Genomic DNA, 16,622 nt, shown 5'->3' on the forward strand with positions numbered 1-16,622 from the left:
ACAAAGATGTGGCTTAGTGATCTTACTAACACTCTCTATTTAGAGAGAATAAAATATATTCTTATGGATAAACTCCCACACTTTGAAAAAGTGTGGTCACCTCTCATTCACTATCTCACTCCTGGCAGTGGGAATTAATGTTTTCCTCTAACTATAATTAAGTAGTATTTAGACGGAAGGATAAGGCTGGGTAGGGTGGGAAGAGGGATTATTTAGTTTTCTTTTTTTTTTCTTTTTTTTTCTGTACTCTATGTTTTTCTGTTGATTCTGTTCTTCTTTTACTATTGTTGTATGTTCTAAAAACAAAAAGAGGACAGTATGTCCTAACTGCACACATTTCTATGTGGATATGCATCATACCCTTGTGTATGATGTAGATGATATATTGATGTGAATATGTGCTAATAAAAAATATTTGAAATTAGTGAAAGGGAATATTGAACAGAGGGCAGGGTTTTACTTCAGCGCTCCTCCTCTCCATCTCTCGCTCATAGCAGAGTAACGGTTTGAGGGGAGTGGTTAAGCGTTTAAACAACCCAAGTTCTCATGCCTACGTCATCTGAAAAAAGAACTATTCCAGACCCGGAAGTAACTTTTCAGACTTTGATTAAAGATAACTTCGACAAACAATTTTTTTCCGTGTATTAACTTGCACGGATTAATTTGGAAATTAAGCGTTGTTGTATTTATTTCAGTGAAAAAAAAATAACAACAACAAAATAAAAAAAATCCTGGATTTGCTTACATCAAAAGTAGGAAGAGCTTGTAAATTCCATATATGGACAAGTGTGACGTGGCTTGACGTTTCCTTGGCGCCAACAGGACAAGCTGTGGTTGGACTAACGTTTAGGTCCGAATAAAAAGCGCTCCATATCACAAACTATGTTTTGCTGTCGTTTTGACGACAGTAATACTGTCAGTTAACAATGAGGTATTGCTATATTGAAAGAAATTACACGTTTACCGAGATCCTAAACCTAACCCTATAGTGTAACTACACACTTCAATGAACTACAATTTACAGCGCACGTCCCATCGACACAATGATAGAGGGTCTTGGGTAATGTAGTTTAAAAACGTTTAGTAATAGAATTAAATAAATACAATCTTTAATGAACAAAGGGACATCCAAATATGTTCATTATACAAACCTCTTTGACATATTTGAGAGCCAGACTGGTATTTTACTGTGGGCACTTTTTAAAATGTTTTTATAACACCTTTCCATGTATGCCAGACATCTCTGTCCAACATTATGTATTAAACATAGCCTAAATAATTGTCCTACCAATTTTCACTTTGATACGCTTATCAGACTTTGCACTTGCAGACTTTGAAGAATGTGCTTTTTTTTTTTTTTTGGCTTTTTCAGGGGTACTGGGGGAGGAAGGGCAGTAAAACCTATACAGATGTACTCTCTTCATCATGGACAACAAACTGTATTGAGGCACATTTATATCTGAACATTTTTTTTGTTTCCCCCCTTTTCTATATTTACATCATGCTTGTGTTAGATTTTGATTATATTGCAATACTCTGAACTTAGAATACAAAATTACAGTAATATTTTACATAATTTGTAAAATACACTTTTTCCTGTATTGCTAAAACACTATAGGCTACCCCCAAATTCTCAATAGCCTAATCTAATTTGTCGAACTGTACATAATACAGGTCAGTTTAGAGTGGCAAAATTGACTCAAAATGTTGCATTGAATGTTGATACCAACAATGGATGGAAACAATATAAGAGGGAGAGGAAGAAGAGTATGTGTGTAAGAGGTGGTGAACAAGGAGGAATATGAGAAAGAGCAAGGTGTGGAGAATGTGGTCAAGGCTGGATCTGCTTTAGGGTTTTTCCCTTTGCCTGCAGAGATGATATTGTCTGTAATGTGAATAAAGTCCTCAGTTTGAACGCAACATGAAGACATGAATCTGAAGCAGAATAAATCTCTCTCACTGACCTTGATTCTGCAGTTGCACATCTATTCTGAGTGACTATAATACTTTTCATTTAGAGTTTTTTACTGTAACCTTTTTGACTTTTGCAGTTGGGTCACTGTATTTTCACAGTATGCAAGTGTCTATGATTGAGAGCATTGTTTAATGTATGGTTTTGAGGCAATTGTTTGATTTTGCAGAAGAGTCAGAGGTTTTCTGAATGTGGTTTGAAAATTTGGTTTTGTGTTTAAGGTTTAGAGAATGTGAGTGAGGGTTTCAAGAAATGTGTTTTAGCAATTCAGAAAAACTGTAACATTATACTGTTAATCAGGTCACAGCTGATGAATCTACACAATTAAGTGGTGAAATGTTTTGAGTACCACAGAATCACATCAGTTGACTATGAAACCTGTACTAGATTATACAGAAAGCACATTGAATACGGTATTATGGTTTTCTTCCTCATAATCTGCTTCACCCATGCCTCAATTGTTATACAGCACCATAGAGTTCAACTAAAAAGTTCAAATAAAGTACACCACACAGTTCTGTACTTTAATTAATGCAATTTATTTCCACCACTGACTGGTTGTAGAGGCATGCATGCACACATTTCTATATATGTGAAAGAAGAGGTAACACTTTGGTTATATTGGTAACACTTTACAATAAGGTCTGTTAGTTAACATTAGTTAGCATAAACTAATAATGAACTGTACTTATACAGCATTTATTAATCTGTTAATGTTAATTTCAACATTTACTTATTAAAATCTTGTTAACATTAGTTAATGCACTGTGAACTAACATGAACTAACAATGAACAGCTTTATTTTTTATTAACAAACGTTAACAAAGATGAACAAATACAGTAACAAATGGATTGCTCATGGATTGCTCAAATGGATTTTTTTGATTTGATTTGATTTATTTATGGATTAACAAACATACATAATCCAAAGGATAACATGTTAAAGTGTAAACACTTATTTCCAACATGGTCCTTGGTGATAAAACACAAAGACAAAAACATTTACACAAATCATCTGAATTTCAACAACATGCTAAAATCAAAAAATCATAAACCACATAAATTAATTAATCTATGCTAGTTAAAAAGATCAGCTACTCTACTCCATAAAAGGGCCTTAACCTGATATCTAAAAGTCCCTCTGGTATTTACCATTTTGAGGGAAATTGGCAAATTATTCCACAGCATGATACCAGTATAAAAAAAAGAAGAACTTCCAGCTGCATTGTTGACTCTGGGTACTCTACAAGAACGGACACTGGCCCTAGTATTATGGTAATGCTGTGTATGAACCATTTTTATATTGGAGTGTAAATATTTGGGAGCAGAACCATTTATGACATTATACATATGATTCAGCTTTAACTGCTCCACTCTAACCTGTACTGGCAATAGTCCTACTCTTTTAAAAGCATCTCTGCCAATATGAGTCCTAGGGGGTGCATTTAACAGATAGCGGATAACATTATTTTGCATCACTTGCAGTCTGTTTTTAAGTTTAACTGATAATCCACAATACCAAGCTGAGCATGCATAATCGAAATGACATTGAATTAACGATACAACCAGTAATTTCTTGATAGAAAAATCTAAAAGCCTTGTTCTGCGATATAAAAATTTCAATTTACCTGCACACTTGGATAGTATTTTGTCAGCAATAGATGAACAGGTTAATGACTGGTCTAATGTTAACCCCAAGTATGTAACACTTTTCTGAGACACTATTTCAGTGCCATTACATTCGATCTTAAGCAATTTTACTTTAGACAACTTCTTTTTTGTTCCAAATAAAATGGACTCAGTTTTTCCCAGATGTATTGAAAGCCTGTTGTCTATAAGCCACTTGCTGACACTATTTAATTCGTTACCCAGTGTCTTCTCAATCTTGCTGATGTCATCCCCAGAGACCAACAATGCAGAATCATCAGCATATAAAAGCATCTTACATTTCACAGCAGCTGGCATGTCATTAATATAAACCAAAAATAAAAGAGGGCCAAGGATTGAACCTTGAGGAACCCCACAAGTAATATCTCGAGAATCTGATATGGTCCCCTCAACATCACAAAATTGAGTTCTTCCAGTGAGGTAAGAGGTGAACCATTTCACAGCAGTATTTCTGAAGCCTATACTTTGCAGCTTTGATAATAAAATTTTATGATTTACAGTATCAAAGGCTTTTTGTAAATCAAGAAGAATCATACCCACATACTTTCCCTCATCAAAGTTTTGTCGAATATAATCACATAAATGAATAAGACAGGTTTCAGTCGAATATGCTGCTCTAAATCCAGACTGCAGTTCATACAGCAGATTATGTTTGACAAGGATTGTTAGTTCATGTTAGTTAATAACATGAATTATCTGATAAAGAGCAGATGTTATTACATGCTTTATATTCATAGTTAAGGTCATTGTCCAGAAGTATGAAAGGTGCTACACTCTTGTAGATTACAGTCCATCATCAGATATGTCATAGTCACTGTCGTACTCATCAGCTGAAGCACTGTACAAGAAGTCGATGCTCTCTGCTCCAGACAAAACTCGCAGGTAATAGTCTCTTGCTTGCACCTTCATTTGTCTGATTTGATGCCGCTTTATGAGGATGATGCTCTGCAGACCTTTCAAACCCTCTTCACTTAGGCCACATTGCGAATCTTAAAAGAGGAACACAAGAATATAAGACCAGCCTTAGAAAATGTATAAACAGTCAGATTTTTTGTGTATACTTATTAGGGCTGCCCCCTAATAGTAATCTTTGGTCAGGGCAACCCTATGTTTATGTAATTTATTACAAATACATACTTGTCATTGTCTCACTAGAAAACAAGCAGGGCAGCTCTCTGAGGTTATCGGAACGAGTTGAAAGAGATGGTGGTCCATCTCTACAACAAGAATCTTCTGCTCCTCCTCAAGTCTTCTTACTGACATGATGATGTCAAACGCCCTTCTCTTTGTCCTGAGATCGACAGAGTCTGGGATGTATTTATGATAAATAAATAAATAATTTGTATTAAACATCAACCTTAAAAGCATCTCTGAAATTATATGGGGTTACTGAATGAGATTTAAAGCATTGTGGGTTATGTGTCATTATGTATCAGATTTGTCAGAAGCAGTCAACAGAGTAGTGTACATACCACTGTGTGGAAGCTGCCATGGCCAAGCGGTCTAACCAGACAGAATGGTTTCCAGGCAAAGAGTTTCTGTGATTAGAACCATTCTGTTGTATTTCTCCACAACAGATGTCAGATGTCCCTTCTCCTCCCTGATCTTGCGGCGGATTCTGGCACGACCTTTGTTGCCATCGGTATCTTTATAGAGACGCTGGGAACGTCTCTTGATACTGGCTACCAGCACCTCAATTCTGCTGGCCAAGGCCTCAGCATCATTTGAAGTTGTTGTTGTTGATGCTGAGAATAAATAGATGTGGTTTGCACTTTACAATACCAGTAACAATTACAATTATTTGTGACTAAATGTATTACAAGTAATAATTTCCTCACCGTCAGCCCAATCCTTTACATCATTCACCCAGTCTTCCAATTGGCTCGCTGTCACTGTCAATTCGGCTTTCATGGACTCTAGGTTTTGTAACTGGCTTTGCAGAGATTTTGTGGTCTACAATAACAAACAATAGTAAGAAACAAGAACCAAATGTTCAATGCACCGCTTCATACACTGCTAACACGCAATACTGAACATCTAAAATTAATTCTACTGATGTCATTACCTTTTGATATCGGCGGGTCAGTGAGATTTTTTTTGCTGATTCCAGCGCATGGTCATGAGAGTCAGCATGTCTGTGCGTCCTGCAAACACAGAAAATATGATGTTACCATATCTCCCTACTTATTATGCAAGGATGTAACTAGTGCAGTATGTGGTCATCTTACCTGCTTTTGACATATGCTTTGTGGTTACTGCAATCCTAGAGAGGAAGGCATTGCACTGTTCCACCTCCTCCCCTAGTGTAAAACCAGCACCGTCCTGATATGCCCCACTCCATTTCACCTGGTTAAGTATAAAGGAAAATGTCCATGAGCAAGACACCGAATGAGCTGGATGTCGCCTTGCAAGGCTGACACCGCCGTCAGTGTATGAATGAGTGAATGAATGGGTGAATGTGAGGCGATATATAAAGCGCTTTGGTGGCCATGGGTCTGTTAAAGCGCTATATAAATGCAGTCCATTTACCATTTATCACATAGCAACATGTCCTTACCTCGCATTTAAATTTTACATGTTTGGTTGTGTTGTGAATGTGGTTCACAAATCGTTTCACGTCTTCGTCCTTGGCTATGAAGACGCCTTCAAAGATGGCCTGTTCCTCAGATCTAAAAAAACAACCAAAAAAAACCAATTGATGATGGACAACAATTTATGATATTTTATAATCTGAGATTACTTGGTTCACAGCTCTTTTTTCTTATTAATACAAACACTGTGATACACAGTTTGGTGTACCTAGCAGCATTCTTGAAACGGTAATGCTTGCGGTTTCCATCAACTGAAACTGCAAGCATATCTGGGGTGCATGCAGGACAGTTGAAGGGCTCTTCCTTGCATATATTGTCCACCTCAAATCGCACAGCCTCCCACTCAAAAAAACTTTTCTGAAAACTGTCTGCGGAGATCTTGCCAGTCTATTAAAAATAAGGAAATCAACCGCTACTAATGTACAACACAGTGTTTCCGCTACATTCATTCTGCCGTGGTGGGCCGCCACACCAAAAATCCTCCCGCCACGGCTCAGTGAGCTCCGATATTGTGCATACTATTGCGTTATTGTTAAGCGGCATAAAAAACATTGTAAAGCACCATAAAGTTTTCGTGCACTATATTCCAAGACTTCTAAAGTAATTCGATAGCATAATGTGAGGTAAAAAAAAAAAATATTTAAGTCGTTAAGTTAAAGTTAATGGAAACTCATCTCTCCTCAGTCATTCTCCATTCAGCATTCAAACAGCGCGTCGCGTTCGGTTACGACCGCTACGTCAGTAATACGATGACACTCTCTCCAAGATCAATGTTCCCATTATTATACTTTATTTGTAGATAAAGGTCTATGTATGGTTTGCATGAAATTACTTTATCTTGCTGGAGTTTATTGCGCATTCTATCCTTTCTCCCGGGTGTCTGTAAGATTACAACACTGGAGTACAGAGCACTATGAATTCTTCTTCATGCACACTGTAACTGAAATTTAAAACTGCTCAAACTGTTGCATAGATTAGATATAATACACTAAGCATCAAATATCTCTTCGCTTTGTGCTTTGAACTTTTCAATGTAGCGCGCTGTGACTTTGCGTTGCTTCAAGTGCATCATTCGGCGCACGGGATGCGCATAATCGCTTTGCCGCTCTAAATTGGAGCCTTTCATATTAAAATTAAGGCTGGGCAAAAATGTTTTTGTTTTGTTCGATTAATGGTTTTTTTAAATGTGGTCTATTCAAAATCGATTCTCAAAGGTTACGAATTGATTTTTTTTCCATATTTATTTATCTATCACCCAAAAGCCAGTATTAGTTTTCACTTCATAGGCTTGCAGCCTGCATGTTACAGCTAATGCTGTGAGATTTTATGTTAGTTTTATCTTAACATAAAATAACCTGATCCTGTTCGATCAAGGCATGAGACTGTTCTGACTTTTTCAATAATCGATTTTTCATCTTGCATCAAAATCCCGTCTATTCACTGTATGCTTTTGAAATATAGAGTTGGGTTCTGTTTTAATGTACCCAAGTGTACCTAAAACAAAAAATAGTTTAATATACAGGTTTGCAGCTCTTAATTTCTTTTGATTAATTAACCACATGTAAACTTATGTTCACTGTTCTTTTTTTACAAATATAGGAGTCGAATCGAAATCAAATTGAGAGCTTGCGAATCGAAACATCTAAACCGATACCCATCCCTAATTATAATACTTAGGGGAGGTTTAAACACCTGGGGCAAGGGGGCGTGGCCCATGGGAATATCACTCATTGGCGACACCCCTTCCCCCTGGGGAAATGGGCCTGCCACCACAGCTGGAAAAAATCCTAGAGGAAACACTGACAACAAATACATTAGCATCAAACAGCTTTTCAACCCACAACTCAAATATATCAACAACAGGATCGATAAATTCAATACTCACACTCACACGGCCAAAGCGGACAGTTCGCTGATTCAGCATTCTTAAAAATGCTTGGCAGGACAGTCTCAAACAGGACAAAATAAAGTTCTTCACATTCTTACCATTCATTGTGACCACAGCAACAATCTTTCCTGGACTAACCCTCAATGACTCTGGTGAACAACCACAGATTTTGTCAGGCATCTCCACAGGTACAAGCCGGACTGAAAACACAGAGTATCCACATATATTCAAGATAAAACAATAAGAGACAAAAAGGCATCATTTAAATAGTAAAGCTTATGAGCTTAACTATTCTGAGAATGAGATATATGTTGTACACACACAAACCAGAACTTACCACAATGGGAAAGAGCCTTATCCACCACGAAAGTAGTTGGAGGCAATGGCTGGAAGAATCCAGCAGTCATAGCATCTCTGTTGTGGAGGACATGTCTGGTGTGCATGCTGACGTCACATTCAGCACAGAGATAGGGACGTGGTCGACAGTCACAACACCGGACAGCAGCTGGATCTCTCCCACACTGTTGGCAGATGTGTGTTGCCACATTTTCTTGTGCCGCAGCAGTGTTCACCAGACGGGGTCTCTCTGCCCTCCACCTCTCTGAAAAGAGACTTTGTCGTGTGCTCCAGTTCGAGGAAGCCAGAAGTTTTGGGGTTTCAAGAGGTGATGCTTCATCACCTGAGGATTCGCTTAGTGAGTGCTGGAGATCTTGAAGAAAACACTCTGTAAATGGTAAGTAATATTAAAAAACAATAATTTCCTTATATGTACATATATATTTTTACAATATTAAAGTGTACTCCGTTTGGCTGTGAAAGGATCAGTATTCTAGCAAATTTTAAAATAGAAACATTTATTTATTCATTCTAACCCACTGTCATATATATATATATACACTATACACACAGATGCAAGGGCTAATGGAAACACAATGAAGTACACACCAACAGTCTCTGGAGTAAAGGCCACTTCACAGTTTGTGTCAGGAGCAATGAAGGGAGGATCAATCTTCCGAATGTGATCAGCTGTAGAGGATAAACACAACACAAATCAACATTTATAACATAAAAATTTCCAACTTGTCCCAAGGCCTGGTTACCAGCCTAAATTGGTGCAAGGTCACTGTTTAACATATAGCTAGAGAGAAATACTAGTACACTTTTTATTTCCCAAACCCCAACAGAGACCAATTACTGTCAGTTATCTGCATACAAGGTGTCACTAGATGATGACAGCAAATAGGAATGCCTATATAGAAGCAGATTAAAAAGAAACAAGCTGGCTGGCCATTGACAACACACTCTGAAGAACAAACTGTTTCAAACACTGCCTTGCCAATACCAATAACTTGCAAGAGATTTAGTGCAGGCTAGCTCATTTGACATCATAACCATATTGACAAGATTTCCTGACAATGTCAATAAAGCCCACAATAACTTATTTTTATGCGCTAACTTGCTAGTTTTTTACTGCTTTACACAAATATATATGAGCCTTAATCTGTCTCTTTCACTTTATCCAAGACTAGTGACATATTTAATAAATCTACTTTTTATGTAAAAAAAAATCAAATGATTGGTTCTGGTTTGATTGTTTTCCTGACATATCAAGCTATACATACATTCCTTGATTTGATACACTCATACAGTAAGTGCCTAAACAATGTAGGTCTTCAAAATATCTTGAATGAAAAACAATACTGACCCTTATTTGAATGATTCCTGCTTGATCTTGGCCTCGCATTGACAATATTTCCAGTAATGTGTCTTTTTCTCCATTCCACCCTCGGCTCAGGTGTCTTCACTGGTGCTGCTGCCTCCTCTTCTTGCAGCTCACTAAGAAGGTCCTCAAGACTTTGGAGCTCATCCTTCAATTCTTGGTCATCAACCAGGTTATCCAAGATCATGAGTTGGTCACATTGTGATGGACAGAAACACAAACAGACAGAAAGACTCACAACGAAGAGATGGACAGATAAAACAAATATATATATATGTAGAGAGAGAGAGAGAGAGAGAGAGAGAGAGAGAGAGAGAGAGAGAGAGAGAGACTGATGAGTACAGGTTAACAAGACGGACGTGGCTCTTAAAAGTGCCTTTGTTTGTGTATATGTGTGTGTGTGTGTGTGTGTGTATGTATGTGGTGGGGGTTAGAATAAAACGAAACTGAAGCTGCCAAATTTGAAGGACCTAAAGGAAGAAAAATACAAACAGATTTGAACATTTTACACCAGTATTCTCTTCATCTGTGTTGCCAGAATGGGCTAGAGTGTATGTGATATTGATTTTATACAGTTTAATAAACAAGAAGTTAATATTGTTAATTACATTTTAGACCAGAACAATGAATAATGCAAGTGTTGCTCTATTTCCCCCCCCCCCCCCCCCCCCAAAAAAAAATGCCAAAGCCACAGCAGAACTTTTAAATATATAAAATATATATAATATACATATATATGAATCAGTCAATACGTTATGACAGCATTACTTATTACATTAATTATATAAAAAAATTTTAATCTCATATTGAAAACTTGTGATGAGCCACAAGGTTGTAGTTATGAATTAATTTGTATTGTTTATTATAGATTTATTTGGGTGTTTAGTATATAATTTTGTGTGGATTTTAAACAATTAGGCTACTGGGCTGTAAAACAAACCAATCTGGCAACACCGTTCTTCATCTGAACATTTAACGTTATAATGTTGGATAATAGCCTAGTTGTGGGCTAATGTAATACTGGAAATCTTACAGTCCCTTAGAATTGTACCTTGCATGAACTTGAACAAAAATGAACTTTCAGTATTTGATTAGCTAACTTTGCTAGCCTGCACATTTGGTGTAGCAAGCTATATTTTTAATAATGTCTTCTATAATTTACCGTCATAAGAAATAATTGTCACCTTACACGTCTAAATGTTCTAAACACAAGTTATTGTCCTGATTCAAACGTTTTTGATGTGTACATTTAAGAATAGCATCCATCTCTATTATTAAGGCCCTGTCCCAAATGACGCACTTCATGTGGACTTTCGGTCTCGTGGACTTAAATTGCGCGTGCTCGCTGAGTCTACGAGTCCGTAGACCGTCCCATTCATTATTTTAACGCTCTGAAGTGTGCTCAGCAGCGCCCCCTTTGTACCCTTGAAGCGGTCTTCCGCGAAGCCCGCATAGATGCAGGCTTCACGCACTTTAACTACCCAGAAATCCTTGCAAATTTGCGAAAGGCCAATCAGACAACGAATGGGAGGAGCTTTCGCTCACGTTAACATGAGAAGAAAATATTTAAGTGTAAATATCATTATGATTTTTATGACCTAATTGTACATTTTACCAGTTATTACCTACAGTTTATACAAACCAGTGGTTGATGTCTCAAACATAAATATATATTTATATTTAATATAAACATAAATAGTGCACTGAATAATAGGCTACGATCGCATTATGATTCATTAAATAAATATAACCGAATGTCAGGGCTTTACTGAGTCATATGTAAATGTAGAAATATAATATTTAAACAACAACCGGACCATCTTCCTACTTCCGGCGTGGCGATCGAGTCTGTCCCAAAAATACCTCTCAATGCGCCCTCGTGCACTCGCGCAAAGGGCCCTATAGGTCTGCACTACATGACGTCACCAAAGTGTGGACTCTGAGGAAGTCCACAAGTCCGGAGTGTGCCATTTGGGACAGAGCCTAACTCTTCTACTTACCGAGTGGTAAATCGCAATGGACCTTGGGATCGCCCCATACAGTGACGTCAGCGTTATTAATTAAGAGGATTTAATAAATATAAATAAATAAATAAACAAAACTTTGATTAATTGAACACAATCGTAGCATATTGTATTTATTTATTAACATCAACAAAACTCGATAAAAATACGTTATCCAGCATGCTCTAGTTAAAGCGGTGTCAAAATGAGCGTTGTTAAACTCACCGCTGAATGCTGTTGCTCGCCAAAATGAGCGTTGTTAAACTCATCGGTGACAGGCTCCAGTTCAGAGATCCCTGCACGTTGAAAATTGACGCTAAGGGTACGCCCAGGTCGTTGAAAAGTGACGCCAAGGGGGTCCTGGCCAAGCGTCCATATGTGACGAGTTGGGAGTGAGAATGTGTTGCATAAACACATACCGACAACAAGAACACACACAAAACAATAAAAGATGATGAATACAGACAAAAACAAAAATAAGAATAAAAATAGGCTGCATAATAAAACAACTTACAGCAGTGTTGGTCATCATAATCATATAAAATAAACAAAATGAAATAAAACTTTAATATATTTTGTTGTATTAAATCTTCTAAACAGATTAGAGAACATGTTTCTGTAAACAGAAAAGCCGAACACATTTAAACAGCAACTTTACACCATACCGCCTGTCAGCGCCGCCGCTCCCACCACGCGCTGTGCGTAGGGCACCAAGAGCTGAGGGGGCACCAAAAAAATAGCCTAATGAAAAATCAATAATTATAATGCCGATATTATTTCAGTAGAAATACAGACATCCCCTCCCGGAAGTTCCGGGAGTCTCCCGCATATTGATAGCGGCTCACTGATGCCCACGAATTAGTTAAAATCTCCGGAATCTAGAGCGAGCGCGCCCGCGAGACAGAAGCCGCGTTTCCACCGAAATTACCCGGAACAATTTGTCCCAGGAACTTTTTTCCCAGGAACTTTCTTTGCCCCAGACCGGTTGCTTTCTGCGTTTACACCGCGGTCTAAAGTACTCATAGCAAAGAGTATAGAAGTAACAAGAGGCGAAACTCCGTTGCAGTTTTGACAACAATCGCTAGATGGCGCTGCGGTCGCGCTGCCGCCATTTTGGACTGAACCAACGGCTTTACCGTTAGAACAACACAATAGATACAACTATAACTGTAACGTTACATAATGTCTGGAAATTATTGGAACCGTAGAAAACAGTGTTCTGCCATTAACTGCAACAACTACCAGTGTACAACCAATAACGTAGCATTTCATAGATTCCCCAAAGATACAGAGAGGTAAAGTAGAAAAGGGTTTTATTCACATTAAAGTGAGCTAACGTCAACGATCACAGGTGCTTCCTTACTGACCATATAAGGGCACCTCTATTTTCATATATGTTTTGAATGATCTGAACCATGTATTTCCATAACTTTCATACAATTTATGAAGTAGACATCCTATTCAGAGGTAGTATGGGTGGTTGGAAGTATTTTAATTGAATTCAACCTCTAATAAACACATAAAAAGAGCACATATATGTAATCGCTCGCAGCCGCATCACAAATCGAGAATCCATAATATTTTTTTTTTATGTCTACAGTAAAACATTTTCAGACCTCTTTTTCTAATAACATTTAATTGGTGTTATCTTTTGAACTCTTCTTCAACTTCTTTCTTCATCTCCAGTAAAGTTAACATTAACGTTACCGATAGTTAGTTAGGTGCACCTCCGAAAAGTGAAATGAATGAAATTATGTACAATATTTTGAAGGTGTGCCAGATGGGTGCAGAACCTGAGGAATGCTACCTTGACAGGGATAAGCTCTCAGCTGCTCCATAAGAGCTACAGGGTGTGCAGTGCACATTTCCACCCGAGCCAGTTTAAAAGGACATCAGATGTGTATGTATAATTAAGAATATATAGTAATAGTATATAATAATCATAGAATGCTGATATTGAAATGTATTTTATAAACATCAAAGATTTTATTATTAAAACAGCCATGCAGGATTGAACTGGAATGCAGTGCCCACTATGGTTAATGCCCCTAACCCACCGCCACCACTGGACATAGAGCGCAAGAGAAAACCACCAAAGACACGCCAGGAGTTGCCAGCAAAGAAACGTAAGAGTCTATATTATGTTACAGGTTGACTTATTCTCAGCCTTAATGTCTATCAAATAGTATCAACATCTTGTTCTGCTGTTGAATGATTTAATGTTTATTTTTTATGATGATTTAATGTTTTTTTGTTTTTTTTTTCTAAGTTACAAATATTGTGTTTTTTTTGTTTTGTTTTGTTTTTTACAGAGAAACAGAGTCACACCACTGGTCCATTTTTTGAGGAACATAGCTTGCCTGGTGATGATGCTGTCGCTGGACCTTTATTACCACCACCTCGGCAACCAGACATGACAGGTGCTACTAAAAACCATTCTATGAAAATCAGGTCTCTGAAGTCACAGATATGCAAGCTGAAGGCAAAAGTAAGGGCCCTTACTCGCCAGAAGACCAGAAAGACGGATGTGATGAATGAACTGAAGAGACTGTTACCAGCCAAGTCTTAGGCCGTGTGTCCACCAAAGCGTTTTTTCACGCGGCTGGCTTTATTTTTCTATTGTTGTCAATGGGAACGCCGCGTTTTTAGAACGCCAGGAGCGTAACGAGGCGCTGAGCGAGTATTTAACGCTCAAGTGCTGAGCGCTCGGCGTTTTTTACAGGTCGCCGAGAGTTGAAGATTGTTCAACTTTAGGTAAAACGCAGCGCTCATCACTGTCACTTTTTAGCCAACCGTCCAATCACAGTGGAGGAGGGGTGGGACTAATACCACACGGACCAACGGATATTCTGTATCATAGCAACGATGCGTCTCAACTGAAAAAAAAACTGCGCTGCCAAAACGCTCTCAAGCGCCCGCAGCTCGGCGTTTTCAGCAGAGCGCCTAGCGTTTTCAGGTGGCTAAAAACGCTTTGGTGGACACACGGCCTTATGCTTTTTTCAGCACTCAGTTACGGATGTGCCAGCGCAAGGCTAATGGTTTCCGTTGGACCGTTCAAGACAAAGCCTTTTTCTTGTCTCTCCTGCATGCCAGTCCTAAGTGTTATCGGCTTCTCTGCAAAGTCTTTTCGATGCCATCTGTCCGCACATTGCAGAAGGTCATTAAGTCTCTTGATTTTAAACCTGGTTTCAATCAAAGCATTCTGTCCACCATAAAGAAGGCAATGGAGACCATGACGCCCAGGGACAAGGTATGTGCCATCATCACCGACGAGATGTCCCTCAAACAGGCAGTCCATTATGATGAGCCTGCAGATCGAGTTAAAGGCTTTGAGGATCTTGGAAAAAGTCATCGTAGTCCATTTGTGGCCAACTATGCCTCTGCATTTATGGTAAGAGGCCTTTTCCGGAAGTGGAAGCAACTGTTTGGATATTGCTTCACAAGTGGGCCAATACCACATTCCCGGCTTCAGTCATTGCTGCTTGAGGGAATTTGTGAGCTGAGGAAGGCTGGAATGGAGTGCATAGTCTTCATTTGTGACCAGGGTGCTGGTAATCATGCAATGCTTGCTCGCCTTGGGGTGACAAAGGAGCAGCCATACTTTGAGGTTGATAATATCAAAGTGTTTTGCCTGTGGGATCCACCTCATTTGATAAAAAACATACGCAACAACTGGCGCAACCGCGGCTTTGCATTGGATGGAGATGAAATCACCTGGGCTATTCTGGAAGATCTATATGCTTACGACAGCAGACAGGAGATCCGATTGTGTTGCCGTCTCACAAAGAAGCATGTTTATCTCCCTCCTTTTGCCTCCATGCGAGTAAAGTTCGCTACACAGGTCTTGAGTCACTCAGTTGCTGTAGGAATCAAGACACTGGCACAGATAAAGCAGCTCAAAGCCCAAGCACAGAGAAACTACATGGCCGCTGCCAAATTCTGCGAGAACTTTGATGGCCTCTTTGACTGCTTCAACTCCCAGCGCCTCAAGGATTCTCGCAAGCTTAAATCTGCCCTCTCTGATGTATCCGCACATTTTCCATTCTTTGATCAATGTATGGAGTGGCTCCCCCGTCTGATGCTTATTGGTGCTCCCCCCGGAACCAAGCAGCTCCCATGTGTGGAAGGATGGCAACATAACATCTTGTGCCTCAAAATGCTCTGGAGGGATATCCGTGAACGTCATCAGGTGTCTTACCTCTTGACCAATCGGCTGAATCAAGACTGCCTTGAAAATGCATATTCATCCATTAGAGGTATATAACACCAATGTTGTACTCAATATATACTATATATCAGTGTATTGTATTCACCTTGCCTTACACGTTATTTACTTGTAATCGGGGATGTTCTTCAAAAAAAATTATATAGGCTATACTAACAACCACAACACTCATTAAGATTGAAGTGTATTCAGTAGAAAAGAAAAAAAAATATATAGATATAATGCTCTCAGTACCAAATTTAATTTATAATTTTGGTATTAGTTTGAATTGGGGCACACCTTTGTTAAAACACTTAGGAATTTAAAAGTGTTGTAATTGTAATTATTGTATTTAGCATGGTGGTGTGTATGTTTGTTTCAGCTCGTGGCGGTAATCGTGACAATCCTGATTCTGTCCAGTTTGAATGTGAATATCGGGCCGTGGCCACAGGTCTGATGTTTAACAACTCTGAAAAGACCAACTGTGAGCAAGATCTTGACACCTTCCTACTGCAGTTCAGCACATATGTCTCCCAGGAGAGTCCCCAGGTCATCATTAGCCGCGTTTCCACCGCG

General features: G+C 38.6%; 1 protein-coding gene across 1 annotated transcript; it reads right to left on the minus strand.

The window, feature by feature from the left end:
* Nucleotides 1-5,722: 5,722 nt before the first annotated feature.
* LOC307004521 (uncharacterized protein) lies at nt 5,723-10,285 on the minus strand (the record flags this gene model as incomplete). Its single annotated transcript, XM_079623840.1, has 9 exons — nt 9,825-10,285; nt 9,065-9,145; nt 8,799-8,843; nt 8,457-8,720; nt 8,117-8,319; nt 6,440-6,618; nt 6,198-6,309; nt 5,869-5,986; nt 5,723-5,784 (listed from the first exon to the last, which is right to left on the minus strand). The coding sequence occupies exons 1-9, from the start codon at nt 10,024-10,026 to the stop codon at nt 5,723-5,725; spliced, it is 1,266 nt and encodes a 421-aa protein (XP_079479966.1). The 5' UTR covers nt 10,027-10,285.
* Between the last annotated feature and the right edge of the window lie 6,337 nt (nt 10,286-16,622).

The sequence above is a fragment of the Phoxinus phoxinus genome, assembly GCF_949152265.1.
Source record: "Phoxinus phoxinus genome assembly, chromosome: 9".
Taxonomy (NCBI): domain Eukaryota; kingdom Metazoa; phylum Chordata; class Actinopteri; order Cypriniformes; family Leuciscidae; genus Phoxinus; species Phoxinus phoxinus.